Consider the following 24,857-nt stretch of genomic DNA (forward strand, 5'->3'; position numbering starts at 1 on the left):
GTGTAATATATTACAGTTCACAGATTTAAGCCACATACACCACCAAATCTGTGGCTTTCCAGTTTAAATAATTTAACTACAGTTAGTTAGTACCTAGCTTCTGCCAACCCTGTTGATTGTTGTTCTTACCATCTAAATCACTTTCAAAAGTTTCAGCAGACAGCCAGTCAGTAGCCGGGCCTGTGCCATTGATGGTTAGAGCAGCCACTCTGAAATTATATTCAGTTCCCCGATCAAGACCTGAGACCCAAACGAGGAGGAAAAAAAAAAAAAAAGAAGAAGACAAGTTAAACAGATTTGGAAAACAGAAGATTAACAATTTGTCATTAACCAAGTATCCCATCCACCAACTCCACACACAGCTACTATCTTGATAAAGTTTCAGTTAAAGTTAACATAGCACAAGCAATACATCAACACAGCTCAGAGGAGCTCCCCCACATCTCCAGGAGAGGCTGAAGCCCACACAATCAGGAGGAAAACCAATGAGTAAAGGTCCCAAGAGATTACAGACTTTTTTTTTTTCTGTTTTTTTTTTTTAAAGAGTCTGAAGGCCCCTCAGAGATCATTTAATGTAATCTCTTCACTTTGTTACTAAGGCAGCTAAGGTCAAAAAGAGGTCGAAGATAATGAAAGAATCCTAACAAAGAAACAAAGTCAGTTGGTCTCAGAAGATACCCAAGACCAGAAAATAACTCAAAGATGTAACTCCTGCTGGGTTACCTCAACCTCTGTTCTCTGAGTCATCCCCATAACAAGAGTAGAACAATTTTAAACACCAAATATGGCCTGGAAATCTTTTTCACAACAGCCTACCTGCCCATAAACTTAGGAATAAGCCCTTTCTATTATGCAATTTTTCATAATGACTATCAGTAATAAACCTGCCTATGTACTGAAGGCAACAAAAACCCACATGTAAAAGTCTACCCTACAAAATAGGGCAACAGCCAGTAATATGGTCAGCTATTCATATTATTTACACATCCATTTTTTTTCTTCTGTTAAAACAGAGAACATAAAATTTACCATCTTAACCATTTTTCAGCGTACAGCTCACATGTATACATCTTTTGAGCACTTAAATACTAAATATAGCCTTAGATCTCCTAAGGTTGTGAGAAATGATCCTACCTCCCCATATCGAAATATTAGGTTCTTTGGCCAGCAGCATAGTACAGAAGCTCTTAAGAGAGAACCTGAGAGGGAGGACACGGCCAGGATGCAGCGTGGCTCAAAACAATCCTGTCACACGTGAGAGATGGGTGGGAGGTTCTGTTCTCAGCAGGCCCACCTTGAAGCTGGTTGCCCACAGGAGAAGCAACAAGCAAGGCAGGAGGAGGAGTCAAATGACTGGGCCCAAGTCAGTTCAACCTGTCACCTCCCTGCATACACTGAACCCAAAAGTGCCAGAGAGGGTTGTGCATGTGTTTACGACTGTTAATAGACAAATAATATGGACTACTGGCAAACATGGCTCAACTGAGGTCCTAAAAGAATTCAACCAATCAGATTATCATTCCCTCCCCGTAGGTGAAAGTCAGAATGTAAGAGAGCACGTAAGCAAGTGACAGTGCACACGCCCATGTGAGCAGGAGACATGAGTGTAAAGAGGCTGAGTTCCTCTCCCCATAAGTAACCTACATAATGCAGACTAAAACTAAGGCCCACACTTAATGTTTACAAAGACATGGCAGAATGTGTTAAGTGCTGTAAGTGGCATAAAACGAAGAAACAACAATTCCTTCTGGCTACCACTTAGTCATATTTGTGGTTCGGTACAGGATCCTGGTAATCCACATTGCTAATACTTATCAAGCTTCAAGTTAATGCACCAGGAGAGCAAAGATGTCCATTTTTGCCCCCCATTGTGTACCTAGTGCCAGCACATATGAACAAAAGTTCAGTGTAGTCCATTAAACAAATGAATCCATATATGATTTTAAAATCCAAGGATTTTCTCGATAAAGAAAAAGCTGTTTTGGGGGCACCTGGGTGGCTCGGTTGTTTAAGCGACCAACTTCGGCTCAGGTCATGATCTCAGTTTGTGAGTTCGAGCCCCACATCGGGCCCTGTGCTGACAGCTCAGAGCCTGGAGCCTGCTTTGGATTCTGTGTCTCCCTCTCTCTCTGACCCTCCGCTGCTCACGCTCTGTGTCTCTCTGTCTCTCAGTAAAAAATAAATGTTAAAAAAAAAAATTATTAAAAAAAAAAAGAAAAAGCTGTTTTTAACATGAAGGTGATTACTTGGCTTACATGTCAAATGTTTCATTGAGAAAATGAATAGTCTCCTCATGGTCCAGGACTACACTCTGTTTTTATACTAGTAACAGGAACAGTACCTGGTACACAGTAAGTATCTACTACTAAATATATAAAGGCCTTACAGATGGGAAATGTTATCTGTATTTGGTATAAAATCAGAAACGTTTTTTTTCTCATTTTTTTAAACGTTTATTTTTGAGAGAGAGACAGAGACAGAGCACGAGAAGGGGAGGGACAGAGAGAGGGAGAGACACAGAAGCTGAAGCAAGCTGCAGGCTCCGAGCTGTCAGCACAGAGCCTGACATGGGGCTTGAACCTGTGAACTGCAGGATCATGACCTGAGCTGAAGTCGGACGCTCAATTGACTGAGCCACCCAGGCGCCCCAGAAACTGATTTTTAAGAACATAGAAGATGCTCCTCTGTGAGATGTCTCAGCAACACTACTTCAACTGTGTTTACACGCTGAAGCTTAGAGCTGTGGGGTTCCCGTGAATAAATTAAAAGACTGAAAGCTACCCTAAGAGACAAACATTCACCTGTTTTGAAAGAAGTCAATCCCATCTGTGAGCTGAGGAGTAAGGAGAAAAGCGTGCTGGATTACCAGAGCAAAGTTTCCACTACAGAGACTCAATGAATTGTTAGAGATTCCTACCATTACACTTCCTGACCCCAGATCTTGGTTCTGCCAAGAATGTGACCCCTTTGGCACAGCGAAGAGGTTGATGTCACGCTTCTCTCCCCAGGAGGGAAGCAATGTAAGGGAAATTGAGAGCTCCCCAAGGGAGATGAAACTAATTCTCAGGGCTTAAATAATAGTGACAATATCTCCAATTCTTGTAGTTCTCTTCTACCAGCTCTGCTGGGAAGCCCCAAAATGGCTTCTTAGGGGCATCTATCTCTGTTCCTTGTAAGCATAGTCCCAATATCCAAAGAGCAAAAAGCACTTCATGTTTCTTCTCATGCTTCTCCTGCAAAGCCAACTGGTCCTTGCCGAGCCCACTCTACTCCCCTACCTGAGGAAAGAAGGGGGGGGAGTGGCATTCTGTCATCTGTAGAGGGAATCCGTATTAGAGATGCAAGAGGGTCCATTTTTACGAACTATGCCACCTGCTCTGCTGCACAAAAAAGGAAAACTGCCCAAAAGGAGCTATCCCTGACAGAGCTTTCTAAAACTTATCATGTAGCAAGGAGTAGAATGATTGCTACACTGCTATAGCTATTCACAAACGTTGCTTCGGGCCACATATACATGAGTGGTGTCCATGCTATGTAGACCTCTGCTAACAGCTAGACTGAGCAGATTCTTGGCCTAGACAGCTTTGTTTTACCTTCTTTTGAGATTACAAAAAAATGAAGACTTAGGATGGTTAGACCTACTATTTTTTGACTTTGTAATGATATAAAAGTGATACACGTGCAGTAGAAACTGTACTCTGAATTCTGAATTGTCATCTTTTCCCAGGCTGGTGATATGAAGCACAGTCTTCTCTTGTGATGCTGGGTGGGGTCAGTGGCAGCACCCAGTCAACCTTGTATCACGAAGGTAAACAACTGATACACTTACAAAATTCTGTTTTTCACTCTCAGTACAGTATTCAATAAAGCACATGAGATATCCAACAATTTGTTATAGAATGGTTTTTGCGTCAGATGGTTTGGCCCAACTGTAGGCTGATGTAAGTGTTCCGGGCATGCTTAGGGTAGGCTAGGCTAAGCTATGAGGTTTGCTAGGTTAGGTGTATTAAATGCATTTTCGAGTTAGGATATTTTCAAATTTTGATGGGTTTATTGGGACATAACCCCACTGTAAGTCAAGGAAGATCTGTATCTATATATTCAAAAAAGAAAATGTGGAGACTACAGAAAACCCCAAGTGAAGAAATGAAACTCAAACACAATCTCAAGGCTCAGATAACAGAACACTTAATACTATTTTCCATTAATTTGATTATCAGGTCAGAAGTAGACTGAATTAATTCTCTTGCACTGTTTTCACATTAAGTCACCAGCTCAGAGTGGTCATTAGACTAACATAATTCAACTCCTGAGAAAGATGCGGTCTCCTAACTTCTGCCCACGTGCGGGGCAGCTTACCTTCAATCAGCTGAGAGAGCTGTGTCCCAGGTACCAAGGTCTCAGTGACGTCACTCTTTCGGGAGGCCTTTCGGTAGCGAATCTTGTAGCCAGTAATCTGACCATTCTGTGTGGCTGGAGGAGGTGGCTGCCAGTGAATCACAATACTCTGGGGAAGACAAGAATATTGGGAAAAGACCAAATCTATCAAAAGCTTGGTCCTATTTTGTATATTATTATCCTGAATTCACTGACATTTTAAAGGCAGCAGGGTGCTCAGAGTTTTGCTTAAGGATCACTCAAAATTACTTTTCAATTTTAAAATCTTTAATGATCGAGTGGGGAGATTACAGTTGCAGGTAGTATGTTCTGGGCCCTTATACATTAGGCAAAAGTTTCAGAAAAGTTTCCATAAGGAAAATACAAGGTCAGAGGCACATGGATTAGAAAGTAAACTATGGTTTAGGTGTAAGGTGCTCTCTTCTATCTCCACTGTGGAACAGCTGAAGTTGAGCAATTTCTGCCAAAAACTCTTCAAGAAGGGAATTGTTAATAGTGGTTTTTGACGAAAGGAAAAGGGGTCCTATGGTACTTTTTGAAAGGACTGAGTGTCTCAGGTGTCAGTGAGCCCAGAAGGGGCTGTGGGTCTTTGAGAGGCACACGTGGTCTTCAGTGAACAGGGACTTGACTATGAGGGAGTCTGAGCACATGCAACGCTCTGACAGATGTCCACCTTCGGCTTTGCACTGGGCTCAACGCATGGAACGGAGGGGTTATGGTATCATAAACTTACTTCTTTCTACCTTATCTGAACTGCTGAGATTTATAATGTCATGATTTGCATAACTGCAATACATCTGCAGAAAGACTATAGTAATTTTGGCATGAGAGAAAGGCAGTAAAGTTAAACAGAAAATCCTGGAGTCGGTTTCCGAATTCAGCTTTACTGGCAGGTGGAATATCTATGACACCTTATTTCTCTGCTTGATTACAAGTCTTTTGACACAGACTCTCCCTGTCTATAAGCCCTCCTGAGACTTAATAGTATGCTAGTAAAAATGAATAGCAACATAAAGTTTACCTTTGAATTTCTTACTTCTAAGGACAGATTCTGAGGAGCAGCACTGGGAACTGGATAGGCAGAAAAAGAAAAAAAAAAAAAGAATTTTTTTTTTTTTTTTACCCATCATGTGATATTCCTGGCCAGACTTTATACAAATGTGCATCTCAAACACTGATTATACAACTTGCAGATCTAAACCTAGCTGCCAATGCCCTCATGTTGATAGAAGTATGTGGATAAGGTGTGGCCATATTTGACTGGCTTAAAAAAAAGGGACACATTCATATAAAGGCCCCCATATCCAAGTCAGGCTGCACCTTTGGGGAGTCATTTCAAGGAAATGACATTGACTCTAAACTTTTTTAGACCCCATATATACATTCTGAACCTTCAACATATCATTCTGAATATTCTTGGTGATAGCATATCTTTACCTAGGGGAAGAGCTACAAATTTTCTAGAAACAAGTCTAACGAATATGGTGAGTAAATGTACTGGGTAATGTTGTTATGAGCCCCAAATATGAGGTGCATAAATCACTGAGCTCTGCATTCTTGTGGGGTTCCTAAACTGGTTTTGAAGCCAATTCCCAAGTAGAGTAAGGAGAGATATACAATGACAGCTTCAGTAAAGGGGCCATCTGTTTTCCCAAGACAAATTCTATTGCAGGGAACACTCATTTTGATGTGACAAGTTTGGGACTGCTGGTTAAACAAATAGCTGCATAACTTTAATTTCTCATGTATGAGAACACAAGGCAGGGCATTCTCAAATTTTATGATCCACACACCTTCCAGCATCCCTTTGTAGTAACTACAGCAGGCAAAAAGAATTTAAGTAAACCTGATTAATTTCCTCTTCACTCACAAAACGCTGACTTTAGCTCATTTTCTCCTAATCCATCCATGGAAACTTCTGTCTCCCTTTCTCTGACATTTGGTGACCAGATATATGACTCAGTGCCCACTGCTCTATATGCTTCTGGAGGACAGACACTATTTCTTGCTCAATGTTGTATCCTGTGCTAAACACAGTACATCAGGCCTCAACCCAGAGATTTAGGCAGAGAAGGCCTCGAGTAGGACTCCAGTGCATTTTGAAAAAAGTCTATGAATGGTTCCAATCATCTCTTGGCTAAGAACCCCTGACTTAGTTGCAGAGGCAGCCAACATAGCTGTTGCTGGTGTCTTCATCTTCTTCATCATCATGACTAAGATTTGCTGCCTGTTCCTACATGGCAGGTAGTTAATCCTTACAACAATCCCACAAAGGAGTTTCTATAATCATTCCCATGGTATAGATGAGAAAGCTATAGATGAGGTTCAGGGCAGTGAACCTGACTGAGTTACTTGTTTCGCTAATGTAGGGAAAGAATGGTCTTAATCCACAGTGCTGCCCTTAACCACCATGCTCAGACACATTCAGTTCCCATGACAGGCACTGTAGTCAGCATGCCAATGAGTGCATTGAAACTGGTTCATGTGTAAGTTTAAAAGCCTACATTAAACATTTTTTCTCTCAGTTTTTCTCAAAAGTCCTGACCAAATGGCTTATGTAGTTGGCTAACCAAACTATAATTTGTATTTATATTTCCCAACTTTTTATCCTGAAAAAATGCCAAGCACACAGAAAAGAGCGGCAAGAATAAGATATTGATCTCTACATATTCTTTTCTTGGATTCACAAATTGTTAATGTTCTGGCACATCTGCTTTATTTCTCTCATTATATTTATACTTGCATATTTATATATCTACATACTGTTTCTGAATCATCTGAGGAACAGCTGCAGTCATCATCATACTTCGCTCCTAAATACTATATAGTACATACCTCCTAAGAACAAGGATGTTCTCCAACAAAACTATAAAACAATCACATTCAGAAAATTTCATCTTAACCCAAAAATATTATCTAGACATCAGTTGCATTTCTATATGCTAGTAATAGAGTTGCAAAAAGATAAATTAAGAAAACAATCCCAACTACAACTGTACCAAAAACAATAAAATACCTAGGAGTAAACTTAACCAAGGAGGTGAAAGACCTGTACTCTGAAAACTACAAAACATGGATGACAGAAATTGAAGACAACACAAACAAATGGAAAGATATTCTGTGTTCATGGACTGAACAATAAATATTGTTAAAATGTCTATCCTACCCAAAGCAACCTACAAATTTAATGCAATCCCTATCAAAATACAGACAGCATTTTTCACAGAACTAGAATAAATAATCCTAAAATTGGTGTAGAACACAAAAGACTGAATAGCCAAAGCAATCCTGAAAAACAACCAAAGTATCCAATCCCAGATTTCAAATTAACCTACAAACCTGCAGTAATCAAAACAGTATCATATTGGCACAGAAACAGACACACAGATCTACAGAACAGAGAGCCCCAAACGAAACCAACAATTATATGGTCAATTAATCTTCAACAAAGGAGGCAAAAATACTCAATGGGAAAAAGACAGCCTTTTCAACAAATGTTGCTGGGAAAACTGGACAGCTACATGCAAAAGAATGAAAGTGGACCATTTTCTTACACCATACACACAAAAAAAAGTTCAAAATGGCTTAAAGACCTAAATGTGAGACCTGAAACCATAAAAATCCTAGAAGAGAACATAGGCAGTAATCTCTAGTATCAGCCACAGCAACATTTTTCTAGAAAAATGTTGTCTCCTGAGGCAAGGGAAACAAAAGCAAAATAAACTATTGGACTACTTCAAAATGAAAACTTCTGCACAGCAAAGGAAATAATCAACAAAACTAAAAAACAATTTACTGAATGGGAAAAGATATTTGCAAATGACATATCTGATAAAGGGTTAGTATTCAAAATACATAAGGAATTTATATAACTCAAAACCAAAAAACCAAATAACCCAATTAAGAAATGGGCAGGAGATATGAACAGACATTTCTCCAAAAAAGACATACAGATGGCCAACAGATACATGAATAGATGCTCAACATCACTCATCATCAGGGAAATGCAAATCAAAACCACAATGAGATATCACCTCACACCTGTCAGAATGGCTGAAATCAAAACCACAACAACAAGCGTAGGCAAGATGTGGAGAAAAGGAACCCTCTTGTGATGCTGATGGAAATGCAAACTGGTGCTGCCATTCTGGAAAACAGTATGGAGGTTCCTCAAAAAGTTAAAAATAGAATTACCGTATGACCCAGTAACTTCACTGCTGGATATTTACCCAAAGAATACAAAAACACTAATTCAAAAAGATAAACGTACCCCTGTGTTCATTGCAGCATTATTTGCAATAGCAAAACAATGGAAGCATACCAACTGTTCATATATAGATGAATGGATAAAGATGCAGTATGTATACACAATCACCCACCCACAAAATGGAATATTACTCAGCCATGAAAAAGAATGAAGTCTTGTCATTTGCAACAACATGGATGGAGCTAGAGAGTATAATGCTAAGTGAAGTCAGTCAGTCAGAGAAAGACAAATACCATAGGATTTCACTTATGTGTGGAATTTAAGAAACCAAATGAAGAAAACAAGAGACAAACCAAAAAAAAAAAAAAAAATCCCCAAAACAATAACAAAAAACCTAGACTCTTAACTACAGAGAACAAACTTCTGGTTACCAGAGGGGAGTTGAGTGTGGGAATAGGTGAAATAGGTGAAGGAGATTAAGGGTACACTTATCATGATGAGTGTTGAGCAATGTGTATGGAATCACTGAATCACTATATTGTACACCCAAAACTAATACAACACTGTATGTTAACTACACTGTAATTAAAATTTTTTTAAATATTAAAAAAATAAATTAAAAAAATTATGTAACATATCTAAGATTTAAAATTGCCTACCTAACATTAACTAATTGTACCAATATTATTCTTTGTAGCTAATTTTTTTAATGTTATTTTTGAGAGAGAGAGAGTGTGAGCAGGGGAGGGGCAGAGAGAGAGGGAGACACACAGCAGGCTCCAGGCTCTAAGATGTCAGCACAGAAGCCTAATGTGGGGCTCACACTCACAAACCGTGAGATCATGACCTGAGCCAAAGTCAGATGCTTAACCAACTGAGCCATCCAGACACCCCCCTTTATAGCTAATTTTACTCCCAGATCTGGAAGCCAGTTGAAGATAATACACGTTTTTTATTTCATGTCTTTATTCTTCTTTAACCTAGATTATAGTAGGATATTCCCCATTAAAAAAAAATTTTTTTTAACACTTATTTATTTATTATTGAGAGAAAGACAGAGCATGAGCAGGGGAGGGGCAGAGAGAGAGGAAGACACAGAATCCGAAGCAGGCTCCAGGCTCTGAGCTGTCAGCACGGGCCCTACAAGGGGCTTGAACTCACAAACCGCGAGATCATGACCTGAGCCGAAGATGTACGCTTAACTGACTGAGCCACCCAGGCACCCCGCTCACCCATTTTTAACATCTATTTATTTTTTGAGAGACAGAGAGAGAGAGATAGACAGAGAGAGAAAGAGACAGAAAGAAAGAAAGTGGGGGAGGAGCAGAGAAAGAGAGGGAGACACAGAATCCAAAGCAGGCTCCAGGTTCTGAGCTATCAGCACAGAGCCAGACGCGGGGCTCAAACTCACAAACTGGGAGATGAAGACCTGAGCTGAAGTCAGACACTTAACTGACTGAGCCACCCAGGTGCCCCATGATACTCCCCATTTTTTTCTCTGAATAGTCTCTATACTTTTTTAAATTGTCCTCCCCCACCTTTTCTTTCATGAGACTCATATTTTTTAAGAATTCAGGCCAGGGGTGCCTGGGTGGTTCAGTTGGTTGGGCATCCGATTTCAGCTCAGGTCATGATCTCATGATCTCACAGCTTGTGAATTCAAGCCCTGTTTCGGGCTCTGTGTTGACAGCTCAGAGCCTGGAGCCTGCCTAGGATTCTGTGTCTCCCTCTCTTTCTCTACCCTCTTCTGCTCATGTTCTGTCTCTGTCTCAAAAATAGATAAACTTAAAAAAAAATTTTTTTTAATTAAATAAATAAACAAAAAGAATTCAGGCCAGTTTAGTGGTTTTTTTTTGTTTTTTTTTTTTTTTTTTTTTTGGTAGAATTTTCCTGTTAGACACATCCAAACTAAGGAAAATTCTATAAACAAACTGGCTCAGATTCTTAAAAAATATTGCTGACTTTCAGAAAACAATACATCATATACTTATTAATTGTAATAAATGCCATTATCTTCTGTTCTATTATAAAAATATATTTTTAAAAATGCTGGTCTTAACCTAGTCAATGCCCTTGGCAGGCTGTAGTTTGAAAAATACTGCTCCAGGTCATGGTTATACGAATATAAGTTAGCTTCAAAATGCAGACAGAAACGAAACTGTCACAAAATACTCAGAATTAAAAAGAGCCATTCAGAACACAAATATGATTGCTAAGTCAAGGAAGCCAGCCTTCCATCGGTCCTGGAATGGTCTGTGTTACGAACAAGCAACACCATTTACTTACACAAAAATAAAAACACGAGAAACTATTTAGTACCAGGCACTACATGTTCTGTACTCTCTCAGGAAATCTTTACAGCAAACCAATGAAGTTGGTATTATCTACATTTTACATGTAAGGAAGCATGCTTAGACATGTTAAGGGACTGAAGTCCAGAAAAGGGGTAGAACTGGGTTTGAACTGAATCTTCCTGTCATCAAAGCCCATGACCTTGCTACTAGGTCACCAGGGCCCCCAAGCACGGCACGTGTTCCAAAAGAAGAAAGACTTACCATCTGACAACGTTCGAACAGCAACATCTTGTGTGGAGACTCCAGGACCATGTTTGTTGTAAGCCACCACTCGGAAACTATACTCTGTGTATTTTTTCAACCCGTTAACAGTATGGGAGTGACTTGAAACGTCAACATCCTTGAATAAAATAAAACAATTTCCATGGATACAACTCAAGCCAAAAGACATGCTGTGAAATAATGAGCTATACAAATTCTATATTTGATACAATGCAGATTTTTATCTCTTTTACAGAATGCTACTTAACGAAGTGGAATAATCATAAACACTGGCAATTTACTGGGAAATACTACTTGTTGTTTAGTGACCCTTGCTGATAAAAAATACAGAATAAAACTTGGTACAAAGAAATAGAGTCTGCTGACTTTTCATTTCCTATATACATCTTTTTTATTCTCAGATTTCTAGACAAGCAAGTATTGAGTTTCGGAAATATATTTCAACTCCACTATTCCAATCAATGGATGAAAAAATGGCTTCATCTTATACCTGTTCTTTATCAGTCCCTTTTTCCATGTAGTACAATTTGTAATTCTGAATTTCCCCATTGCCAGACAGAGGTGTTTCCCAGGTGACAGTGATGGACGTAGGTGAAGCTGCATGTGCTCGGATGTTAGGTGCTGGGCCAGGAAGCTGAACTAGAAGGAAAATTTTGAGACAGTGAGATGTGAGTGAAATTTAATATACTCCTCAATAACCATTCTCAGCAGTAATGTCATTTTGGCCATGTTTTTAAAAACAATAAAACCTGAGAAAACATTTTGATGGAAGTGGCTTTAGGATAATATATAATTAAATGCATTGTCCTGTTTATGACTCAAATTATAACCAAAAATGATCTGTGAGGTATCTCAAATGTATTCAATGAAAAAAATAAACATTGCAGAATTTTTCCTGTGGTTTATAAAGTCCTAATTTTTCAGTAGGACTGTAGCACACAAAAACAGCCATCACAAAAAGAGAGCCTTCTGGAGATTAAGAGCACACTTATCATGATGAGTACTGAGTAATGTACAGAACTACTGAATCACTGTATTGTACACCTGAAACTAATATAAGTATGTTAGTTATACTGGGATTAAAGTAAAAAACTTAATAAGACAAAAAAAAAAAAAAAAAAAGAGAGCGCCTTTTTTTTTTTTTACCAGGAACTGGGGAAATGATAATGGACAGGGTGCCTGCCCGCAAAGAATTCCCAGTCTAGAGGGAAGTCAGACATGTAAGTGTTACAAATAATGTCACAAGTGCTAACAGATTTCGTGATCGTAACAAAAACATAAAGAGAATACACACTTTGCTTTGGGAGGGGGTGGGGAGGCAAGGGAAGGACTGGGGAAGACTTCTGGGAAGAAAGAAGGAACAGCTTTCTCAGACACCAAGGGGAAAATTATTCCAGTCAATGGGGATGATACGTGAGAAGACAGTGTAATGTGGTTCAGGCTGAATACTGAATAAATGTGGGAGGGAGAATGTTTAAAAGGAGGACACGAGCCAAAGAGCTTCTAATGTGCGGCTGTGGAGTCTGAATTATCTCTTGTAGGTGTTAGGTAATTACTGAAAAATTATGAGCAGGAACATGACATGACATGATCAGATCTGTATTTAGAAAGGACATGTGAACACATGCATGGAAGAAAAACAGTATGGAAATAAGACTAGATAAAAGAATAATGATTTTAAAAATAGCTACCATTTACTGAATGCTTATAATCAGTCCGGCTTAAAGTGCTTTACGCTTTACATAAATTTCAATTATGTCTTATTTAATCCTTGTACTAACTCACATGAGAGGGATACTACTGTCATCCCTATTTACACATGAGGCTGAGATTAAGAATCGTTCTTAAATGATGGGAAAGTTAGTGAGCAGTGGGGCCAGAAGTTGCACACTTTCTGATTCTAACACCTGGACTCAAGGAGACCAGTTAGGAGATTATTACAACACCCTCTGTGGGATGGTTAGTCCCCTGATTGTCCAGCTCTACTTCCTACAACAGTTCCCATACCTTTTCACTATATTCTTTTTGTCTGATAGGTTCCAGTTCCAATTTATACACAAATTCTGGAAGTTGCCTACACCTACACTTTGGTAGACATTCTGTATTTGAAAACAATTTCTCTGGTGCTAGTGTTTCTGCAACAGAATCCATTAGATTTTAGGAGAAGGGGAAAAAACTAGCAAAATGTAAAACAAATTGGATTTCTTAAGTAACAGCACCACAGTTTGACAGTTTTGCTACCAAAGTAGAGAAACCTAAATGTGGTTATTCTGACAGTTGTTTCTTTATTTAGTCATAAATCATGTTATTCATTTAATGTTAAGAGCATCCTTTTGTGCAGCCTGACAGGTGGGATTTGTCACACTTCTCCTGCTACGGAAAACTTTCCTCTAACTTATCAAAGGAAAAGGAGAACAAAACAGTCCCCCAATTCCCTTGAAATCACTTTCAATATATTCACTGGATAAACATAAGCAAATATTATCCTTAAAAGGCACTAAGAAATTCTTCCATTTAACCTGCACAGTGGCATAATAAATGGAAAACATTTTCAGATGGTTTGTTCAGCTAAACATGTGAAATATTTTCTGAGGACTGACTCCAACACTTACACCTTCGCCTGCCACAGGCTGAACACCTCCAAATGAAGTGTAAGTCTCTTTCTGCTAACTTGTCTTTTGCCAAAACATGTCATAGTCGCTTTCCATCCCTCAAATACCCTCAAGAGAATCAGGTTCCCCTTCCACCTACATTCTTATTTCACCTCTTTCTTCTAATCAAACTCCTTGACCAAAAGATTGTGCTGCCTACTTTCCTTAGAATAATAGAGGTACAATATTAGATAGAAAGGATCAGAGGAAAGACTCTAGAAGACATCTGAGGTAGGTCTTACAGGATCAATAAAATTGGACTGTGTATCGGCAGAATCATATTGCCTTACACCATCTGCTACTGTTTGATGGGAATTAATTTTATCTGCCCTAATTCACAAGTCCCTGATGGCAAGGAACTGGTACTTTCTGCACTTGCTATAGTATGCAAGGCTACACAGAAGACAGATCTTGCTATAAGTCTACCTACAGGTATGGCCAACACACAGGTGGAAGACTCACCCTCAGGCTGTGTTTCTACTCGGAGTGGAGCTGAACTTTCTCCGGAGCCATGTTTATTTTGAGCCATAACTCTAAAGATGTACACAGTGGCTGGCATTAGGTTTTGAATGGTCACCTGCATTTCTCCTGGGCGACTGGTATTCTCAACACGTTCCCTTTAGACAAAGAGGGGTTTGGAAAGAAACAGCATTGATTAGGAATACTTCTAGAATGTGCGGTTTCATTTTCACTCCAAGTCCTATAGATATAATACCACATCAAAATCTTAATTGAAGTCAAATGAACTCTCAAAAAAGCAAACCTTTGGGGTGGAACAGGGCACAGAATACAGACACTGGCAAAGAACAATGTCACACGTGCCTGATAACTTACTGACATTTTGCTTAAACATGACTGACTTTGCAGGTCATAACCACAACTTCCTTTCAGAGAAGGCACAGACAAGGATCTTCTCACTGCCATTTCAAATGGGACAGCTGGTCATCAATTTTGCAGGTTTTAGGAATCACTGAGTTTTTAAGGAGTGATTTCCAGGGAGACAAACAGAAGCTGATTACAGGTATGACCCAATTATCAAAGAAAATATCAAGGAAGTCTGTGTATATTTTGGATAAAAGACCCAATAAAAAGAAAACTAGAGATTAACACTTTTAAAGTTGGGAGCATTAAACATTTAAATGAATCCTAAGTAATCCAATTTTTAAAATAAGCCAATCCTGATACTGATTTTTATAATTTATTTGTTAAAACAAATACTCTTTTTGAATGATTTCCAAACTGATTTGAAATATTTGACAAATTTTATGACAAACAGGACAAATGAATCCAGTGGTCTGGTGCTATGAACTGAAAACATAAAAGCAGTTATTTGTTTTCTCTATCCTCAGGGTCTGTGTGTCCACACTTGGGTCCATAATTATGCTCAGCCTACTGTATATACTATAATAAAAACTAATTTATATGACACAAGCGTTTTCAACAAATATTGAAGTATTCATTAACTGTATTAGACAAATAGCTGGCCTTTATGGATCACCGATCATGTAAGGAGAGCTCTGTATCTATCCTGACAGTAATAAAAAAGGCCCAAAACTACTCTGTGGAAGAAATTACTTGAAACCATATAATCTATTGAATTAAAATTCTTACTTTAAAATATTGGTTAATTTTCTCTGAAATCACTGATTAAAATTAATTTAGTTCTACATGACCATACGTCAATTGGCCTGATTGTATGTGAACATTTACATTTCAGATATTTGTGTTTTTCAATAGCTTTCTATACTTTTTAAAACTACCTCATTTTAATTTAAAACAAACAAACAAACAAACAAACAAACAGTACCCACATCATACTTATAGAGTGTCTGTCTCTATATGAGGTCCACTGGAGAAGAGCACTATGGGAACAGTTACTGCTCTAAGATACCTGAGGTACATACAGGTACTTTTCTCTTCAGCTAACCCTCCAAATCACAACATTTAAATGGAGGATATGAGCTGATTTCTTACACTTTGAAGTTTCTGACCTTTGGTCTGATCACAAATGATTGCTGTCTGGTATTTTACACTTCACCAAAAAAAAGCTCCCTGTGAGAGCACAGGTGGTCTGTTCTGCTCACTCTGTACATAAAAGTTCAAACAAAAAGTTAATTGTACAAAAAGCTGAGACTATCTTGAGAAAGACAGTTGGGGGAGGCACCATTTTACTTTAAGTTGAAGTGAGTGTCTCATTCACATTCACATATTACATAAGAACTGAGCAGAATGCTCATACTGCAGCACTCACAAACATGTGCAGATGCACGAACGGAAATTTGCCTTCTGTACGTAAACCTTTGTATAGTAATAATAACGTGTATATTTTTTGTTCATTCCTATGTGAAAGGGAAAAAAACAAGAGAAATGAGTGAAGAGAACTAAAAATCTGGAATGAATTTCTATAGAAGCATTACAATTTAAAAAATCAGTAATAGGTATGATTCCTTCAGATGAAATAAATACCCAGCACCTACCTGCAAAAGCTTGTAACACTAGATTGGTTTGAGGTCCCAGAACCATGTGTCTGTCTAGAAAAAACTTTTGACTTGAGGACAAGATCCAGGGTGAGTTACAAAGTACAATTCTCATAAATGTGTGACGTTACAATGGAACTTACGTTAGAATGTGTTAGCTAAGAATCAAGGGAGAAAGACAAAGGTATTTTTTATATTAAGACAGTGCTGGGCTAGGCGACAAGAGCTTCAATTCTACTTTTGGCAAGCTACTAGCTTTCTGGGGGACTGTAGGCCAATCATTAATTCCTTCTGAGCCAGAAAGCAAATATTTACAGACAAAATGGAAAATATTATGTAGTTACTTATATAACCTATTAAAATGTAGCCATTTGAAAATGTAAAAATATTCTTAGCTCCTGGGTCATAAAAATAACAAGTCTGATTTGGTCCAAGGTCCAATATACTTGCCTTGTCTTCCTGCCTTGCCAACTCCTGGGCTCAACTTATAGCTAAGGTTTTGTCCATCTCTGAAATGCTATTAATTTTGGAATAACTCACTCTGTTTTTTTTTTTTCCATTTAGTGCTTAATATCAGAAATGCACTTCGATTACACTAAAGGCATTGGGGAAAAAAAAAAAAGGCGAACATTTCCTAGATGAAAACGCAGAGGAAGAAGCCTTTGAAATCTCAAGAAACTCTGGCACCAAATACACATGACCAATATATCACCAAGACACATAATGCCACCTGGTGGTTGATTTTTCAAATGCAGGAAGTGGAAGGCTTTGTAAATAAGGGTAGTGGCATACATCCTCACGCTGCATTCTGATTATAAGTCTATGAAGAAAAGTTAGGACCCTCGTTTTTCAGATGGGAAAAGTTAAGCTTATAAAGGTCAAATAAATTCTATTTACAAAACAAGTGAGCAGGATCTAGTCTTCTGACTTAGTGTTCTTTCTACTCCTTCATTGCTTATATTCAGAAATCATAAGCTTCACTCACAAATGAAGTGACAAAAAAATTAGTCTCCAAGAACCTTCCTTTGAAATATTCCCCATATTTATTCTGTCCACTCCAAGTCACGGCTCTCCCTTTCGTCCAGGCCATACCTACCACACGACTAGGTTAACTACCTGATTTGTCTCACTGACTTTATTTCTTCTCCTCTTCTATGTAGTGCTCATAAACTACTAAGAAAAGCTAATAAAATCACAGTGCACACTTGCTCAGGAGTCTAAAATGGTCCCTTCTTAACTGACTGTGTCCAAATTCTTACTGGCATTATGACATCTGGCTCCAAGCCTCCACTTTATTATAATCTCTTACTAATTCCTACCAAAACTCTGGGCCACTTAAGCCAGCTTTCTTACTTTCCCATCCTTCAAACACCAGACACATTAAGTTGGATCCTCCTTGCATCTCTTCTTCCTTTATATATACTTGCCTTGTCTTCCTGCCTGACAATTTAATTTTAAATTGAAGTGACAGATTCTCATTAAAAACAAAAGTATATATAGTTAAAAAAAAAATCTGAAAGTCCCAGTTTTTCTCTCTCCTCAAAGCATGTCCTTCCCTGACACCTAACCGTGGCATGGACTGACCTGTATCTTACCAGATCTCTCCATGTCAGCTTTTCTCAATCTTGGCACTAGCGAGCTGCTGGGCAAGATAATTCTTTGTTGTAAGGGACTGTCCTGCACATTGCAGGACGTTTATCAGCATCTGTGGCTTCTACTCATTGGACATCAGTAAGCATCCTCCCTCATCTCAGTTGTAATAACCAAAAATGTCACCAGACATTGGCGAATGTCTCCCAAGGGATGGGCAAACTGCCTGTTTGAGAATCACTGTTCTAAGCATTTACATACACATCAAAATATATAGACACATCATTTAAAAATTCCTATATCACATTTCATGTGGATACACATATATTAATTATGTGCTCATTTCTCCATGAATGGGCATTTACTTTCATTCCTCTTTTCATTCTTACAAACAATGCTACAATAAACATTTTTATGAGTGCCCTATGCATACCAGTTATCTATAGAACACCCAGAAGTGTAACTGTTGGGCTGACAGGTATATGCATTAAAGAGATTAAAAAAAATAATTCTGCCAAACCACTTTCTCCAAAGGCTACTCTTACATTGCCACCAAAAGCCTAGAGTGGATTTCTTCCCAGCATTTAACTTGCTTAACACTAGATATTATCAATTTAAAATCTTTGCCAACTTTGTAAGTGAAAAATGGTTTCACTTTTTGTATTATTACATTGTATCTCCAAGACCACAAGTGATGGCAAAACCTTTTTTAACTTTAACAGGCTTTCATTAACTTCTGTTAATCATCCACTTGTAGCATTTGCCTCTCGGAGTATCTTTTAGTTATGACTTATAGGAGCTCTTTATATAGACTGGATGGCAATATTATTTTCTTATAACTGTTACCAATTTTTCCCCAGCTCATCACTTGATGGTTTGATTTTGTTTATGATGTTTTATCACATGGAATTTTACATTGTTGTATAATAAGCTTTGTATATCTCTCCTGTTGTGGCTTCTGGATTTCCTGTCTTCCTTTAAAAGGCCTTTCACACTCAAATGATAAAGCAGTTGTATTTTCTTCTAATACATTTATAAGCTTTAAAATCTCTTCATCTATCTATAATTTATTGTCATACATGATATAAGACAGAGCTGTAGAACTTCCATTCTTTCCACCAAATGGAGTCAATTATCTCAACATGACTTCTTGAATAAGCTGTTACCTCTCCATTGACTGAAATGAATTTATTCCCTGGACAAGTATTTATTTACTGCTATTATATGCCAGGCCCTGTTCCAGATGCTGGTGATATTCTATTGATAAGACAGACAGAAATTGGTTAATAAAGAGAGAAAATTTCAGAGTGTTCCGTGTTCTGGAAACAAAAGCAGAAAGACAAAATAGGATGATGTGACAGCAGTGGTGTTGTGGTCAACGTTTAATAACCAGCTCTGGTTTGTAGCACTTGTCTCAGTAAATACTCATGCCAAACCCCATTTTGAGCTACCAAGTTGCCATGGGTTTACAAAATTTCCTGAAAATTTAACAACAGGCTTGGAAACAAGCTGGCCCCAGAACATCACTGTGTGATAGGGCTGGAGGGGGGCTAAGCCAGGTGAGTATTCACGAAGGCCTATGGAGGTGTCATCTGAAGATGATTGGTAAGAAGCCAGAAACAGTTGTTTGTGAGGGAAATGCATTTCTGGTAGAAGGAACAGCAGACAAAGGACCTACAATGGAAAGAAGTTTGTTATTCTGAGGAATTACTAAATGGTTTTTTCTTTTGTGAAATATTATGAAATTAGCAAGGAGATGTGAAAGACCATTGGAGGCATTCTAACACAAGCCATTCGGTAGTAATGTCTTGCCTTTTTGTGTCTAGAACCATGTTTCTTTATCTTTGCAATGCCCAAAACATCTGGTACAGTGTTCAGATAAACATCATTCTAGCAGAAGCTCCATCTATCTCAAAGCTCTATCTATCTCCAACTGGCTCAAATTAGGCCACTCGGACTTCTCAAAAGTATTAAATCAAGGGATTATGATTAAGGTTCCTGTATTTGTGGAACTTGATAGTCTAGTTGTTAAATACAATATGTACCAGATGTAAGCACCCTGATAGAACACAAGCTTTATTTCATCTGTGAGGGCCCTAGCCCAAACAGTGATTTCAGCTTTCTTATTTTGATATGAATAAAGAAATCTACTGGACAATGCTAAGAATACACAGCATGCGGCTTGGTTCTTCCGAAAGTTTTTATAATTTGGTTGGGAAAACAACACAAATATACATAAAATAGAAGAGTAACAATTTATGGCGGTATAAGATCCTATGTTATCATAATTAAGTGCAATATTAGTGGCAGAAATGCCTATAAGAGAAAGACTGTGCAAAAAAGTGGAGAAAAATGCATGAGGACTTCATGGGGCTTAATCTGGGCCACAAAGGATTCACTAACTTCAGCTTCAGTTGGGAAAGGGGGAAGTGATAGAAGAGAACACACTTGAAGAAAGGCAGTGTAGTGATAGGAATTGGACTGGTTTCATTAGAAAGTGAATTAAACTGTGAGGTGAGGCAAGTAAGGCTGGACAGATAAAATAAAGCTGGACTATGGGTAAAGTGGCCTGGGGATTCTGGAAAATCTCCCATAAGCAATGGAGAAGCAACATGAGCTCCTAAAAGAGGTGGAGATGGAGAGAAATTTAATGGAAGTGCTGTTTTTTAGGAAAATTAGCTACTAATTACTCTTGTATCATCAAGGAGACCCCCTAGAGCTGGGCAGTCCACATCCACATAAGGGTGCAGGCAAATACTCATTTATGATTACTTCCGTAAATTAAGTCTACCTTAATTTCTAGAATCTGAATGTTCTAAGTAAGCCACATCCTATAGGCTGTGCTGACTGAATCTTATGAAAAAAGAACAGCCCTCATTACATTTTAATACTTCTACCTAAAAAGCTCTATCTACCTTCTCCCCAAGTCATTCCAGGGAGGCAGGAAAGAATACCAGGACTTGAGTCTGTTTGGGATAAGTTTTAATGACCTAAAATTGGGAAATATGCATCTTGGTGGTCATATTTTCTGGACTGAAAATTGGTACAGATTCTGCACAACAAAGAGCCAGGGTGAGCATGACTGGCCTGGGGTAGACCAAGATGCAACCACCGGCGCCAGACATACAGACACTTACCTAACAATCCCTTCCTTGGTGTAGAAGACAGAATAGGTAAGGTTGTCCCCGTGAGGATCTGATGCAGGTGTCCGCCATGTCAATTTGATGAAGCGGGTAGAGACCAGCGAGGCCACGACATCCCGAGGAGCTGAAGGCAGTGGTCCCGTTGTGGCTGGTGCTAGATGGTCAGTAGTGGCACTGGTCAGTGAAGTGGGAGGTAATGTTGGGATGGCAACATCTTGTCATGTGCAAACATTGGGGAATATGAAGGGCAAACCACGACGGTTTTAAAAAAGAGAACAGAAAAACAAAAAACAAAAAAGAAATAAACAAAACCACGATGGGAAATAAAATAAAATGAATGAACATAAAAAAGGCCATTAAACTGAAGGCTAACATGCAGGCCAGGGGTAACTACTGAAAACTAATGGGCACTATTCAAGACACATCACTGTAGAGCAAACAGACTTTTTGGTCACTATAATGGTTGTGGGTAAGGGACAGGGAAGGTGACAGCTGAGAATAAAACATCTCACAGAAGGACACAGCAGTGACCAAGTAATTTTTTTTTAATCCTGAAAACAGCATGCATCACCTGTCAAACCTTTCACATAAAAGTCTCATCTACTGATAAAACCTCAGTATTTTTAGCTACTTTATCAAATATGGAATAACATGTGCAGTATGGAGGAGTGTAGGTACTCTCAGCATAGGCCCAGGCTACCGTCAGCCTTAAGGCACAGCTGTGGGTCTTCGGCTCTGCAGGAGATTCAAGAGCCACCTCTTTAACTTCAGACTAACATTAAACTCTGCTCTCTGTAATCTGGCAATCCCCAGGGAAGTTCGACAACTTTCCTCACTTCACAAATATTTCATCTGCTATCTTCATCAATTCACTTAACTACAATAGTATAAAAACATGAATCAAAAATTCCAAAACCATAAAAATACAACACTTAGGTAGCTCATCTGTTTGTTACAGCCCTCTCTGCAATATATATTTCTGTGGCTTGCAGAACTCAGGAACTGGGTGGGACAGATGAAGTGAAGGCAAGTCAAAGCTCTGCTTGTCAAGAGCCTCATATATTTGTAGTCATGGGTAACTTTATTACTCGCTGAGGCAGTCCATTCTGTTGCTGGACACTTCTGATTTTCCTAATAGTGAACTTAAAATCTCCTTCATCTTGGGGCCAGAAAGTATAAGGATAATTTCACAATTTTCAACTAAAGGAGTTCATCAGAATTCTGTCAAAACCTTAATGGGAAAATTAGGAGAAAAAGGGCAGAGAGGAAAACACGAAAACTCCTGAAGCTGGTTTTCAATGAAATGTTAAGTCAACAATCTCCAGGAAAGATCTGTGAACTGCAGAGAATCTAAAGTGAAGCAGTCAAATAAATACACCAGGTAGAATGAGTTCTCTAAGGGAAAGTACAGAGGAAGACCAACCTAACGTCGCTCTTCAGGTGGGGCAGGGTGAAAGTCATCCAACAGCTATCATTTCTACATGGCACTCTGGCTCATGTACTCATTGAATCCTTACAACAATTCTATGAAAAATTTTATTTCTGTCTTCTATGTAGAGGCTGACAGTTAAGAGGGCTAAACCACTCATCCTAAGTCACAGATGGTAAGTGATGGAGTGTAAAAAAATCAACTTTGATTTCTAGTTTAAGAGGCCTCTGCATTTAGCCAATAGGAGCTCTACTCCTGCTGGACCTCTTACTAATTTTACCATCTTGTGCATGTCACTTACTCTCTCTTTTCCTCTCCTTCTGAGAAAGTACTTTGGAGAGAACAGAGTGCTGTCAGCATGTAAGACCATGAAGTCACAGCCACAGTCACAGAAGATACAAGTCCACATTTCACTGACACAAGTGTCAATATTGTAAGACCGTTACGTCTGAATGGCCTCTAAGGCCTCATTCTTATCCCTGATACTTGAATAGATGCGCTTCCTCAGAGAAAAGAAATACCTCTCCTTCACAGCTTTCACAGTTCTTTTTCACATGCTGTGCCAGTTTATTCACACAACAACCCTATGAGGTAGGATGAGAATGACAGGATTAGATGTTGGGGTGAAGATAAGAAAGGAGTCAAGGACTCCAGGTTCCTGGAGAAACCAGGCTTGGGAGAATGGGTGGTTGGGGGTGTCATTCACAGAGAATGACAGCATTAAAAGAGACTAGAGACTGAGGGAGAGATGGCAAATGATGAACATGCTGTGTCCAAAGTAATGGTCCCACACGTGCCAGAGAAACGTGTAAGAAGCAACTGGAGATGTTGAATCTCTGACTATGTAAAATTAAGTCACTAAAAACCCTTAGAGGGAAATGATTTGAAGAGTAGCCTGAATAGTCTTGCTTTGTTGCTTCATTTCTGTGTCTATTCAGAAATACACTTAAGTAAAAACTGCTTCCAAGTCTGACCTGACCCACTAAGCTAAGTTTTTCCCAACTATCTGCTGGTTGGAGAGGAGAGGAAATTTGTACTGTGAGAGGCAGTACAGCATACTGGAAAAAGCCCAGGATTTCAAGTACGAAGACCTTCTATTCAAAACTTGACTCTGTCACGTCCTAATAACGTGAAGTTGGGCAAGTCACACAGTCTCTCTGATCTCAGTTTCCTTGTCTGTAACTGGAAACGCTCCCCACTCATGTCCCAGGCTGGTATGAACCACACGAATATCATCCATAAGAAAAGTGTATGTGGAAGCACTAGGTGCATGTTTTCACTCACAGAAAAATCTAAATATAAAGGCAACCAGGAGGAGAATGTAAGCAGGAAGACCAGGTGCTACAAGTGATGGGTGATAACTAAGAACTGGTCAGACACGGACATTTCAATTAGCCCATGGAACTCTAGCCCATGGAACTCTAGCCCATTTGTACGTTTTGAATGGCATCCAGCACTTCCCACTTATATTTTTCATGTTCATGATGAATCACGCTCATCTGTAAGCTCCTTGAGGATGAAATCCATATCTGTTTCCTCTTGGCATCACTCGTTGTGCATGTGTATACCTTAGATAATCAATAAATGTGTATTTATTGAATAAGTGGAAAAAAATCAGGGAGAATGTTAGTGCAATGGGGACCAGTGTTTCTAGAAGCTCATCACACACACAAATATTTTAATCTTTGTAGCTGCTACAAAGTATATACAAATATCATGATGCTATGTAAACATTTGCTTTGCAAATGTATTTTACCAGTTATACACAGAATCAAAGTGTAAATAATGGCAGATCATTGTAAATGATTCCTAGTTAACTATGGGAAAAATCCACGTCCACTGTGGTCCTAGTGTTTTATACCCACTTTCCCCAAGTTGGTTCTTTTGCTGCCGTTCCATGATCTAGCTGGGCAGGTAAGGGAAAGGGTCTTACGTGATCTCAGAGAATCAAATAGGCAGTTAAGATACACCAGGATCGGGGCGCCTGGGTGGCGCAGTCGGTTAAGCGTCCGACTTCAGCCAGGTCACGATCTCGCGGTCCGTGAGTTCGAGCCCCGCGTCGGGCTCTGGGCTGATGGCTCAGAGCCTGGAGCCTGTTTCCGATTCTGTGTCTCCCTCTCTCTCTGCCCCTCCCCTGTTCATGCTCTGTCTCTCTCTGTCCCAAAAATAAATAAACGTTGAAAAAAAAAAATTAAAAAAAAAAAAAAAAAAAAAAAAAAAAAAGATACACCAGGATCAATGGCAGAACGATACAGATTGGGACTTTAGACTTCTAGCATGATGGTTTGAGGATGTCAACAAATGCTCTTTCCCAAAAGCAAGCTATAAAGCTGGACAAAATTGTCAAAAACTGGAAACTGGCCAAAGGCATACAACAAACCAAGAA

At 38.9% G+C, this 24,857-nt stretch overlaps 1 protein-coding gene across 9 annotated transcripts in view; it reads right to left on the minus strand.

The window, feature by feature from the left end:
* Window positions 1-24,857, minus strand: part of NEO1 (neogenin 1) — a 236,168-nt gene that overhangs the window by 41,312 nt on the left and 169,999 nt on the right. For 5 of the 9 annotated variants that reach the window (XM_045449148.1, XM_045449151.1, XM_045449146.1 and 2 more), the window contains exons 8-14: window positions 21,037-21,256; window positions 14,295-14,449; window positions 11,672-11,820; window positions 11,161-11,299; window positions 5,420-5,469; window positions 4,360-4,507; window positions 130-240 (exon numbers count right to left, since the gene is read on the minus strand). In XM_045449148.1, coding sequence (XP_045305104.1) covers window positions 130-240; window positions 4,360-4,507; window positions 5,420-5,469; window positions 11,161-11,299; window positions 11,672-11,820; window positions 14,295-14,449; window positions 21,037-21,256 — 972 coding nt within the window. The remainder of the gene's footprint in view (window positions 1-129; window positions 241-4,359; window positions 4,508-5,419; window positions 5,470-11,160; window positions 11,300-11,671; window positions 11,821-14,294; window positions 14,450-21,036; window positions 21,257-24,857) is intronic. The other 4 variants (XM_045449150.1, XM_045449149.1, XM_045449152.1 and 1 more) reach the window with 1 other exon arrangement.

This window comes from Leopardus geoffroyi, chromosome B3 (assembly GCF_018350155.1).
Source record: "Leopardus geoffroyi isolate Oge1 chromosome B3, O.geoffroyi_Oge1_pat1.0, whole genome shotgun sequence".
NCBI lineage: Eukaryota > Metazoa > Chordata > Mammalia > Carnivora > Felidae > Leopardus > Leopardus geoffroyi.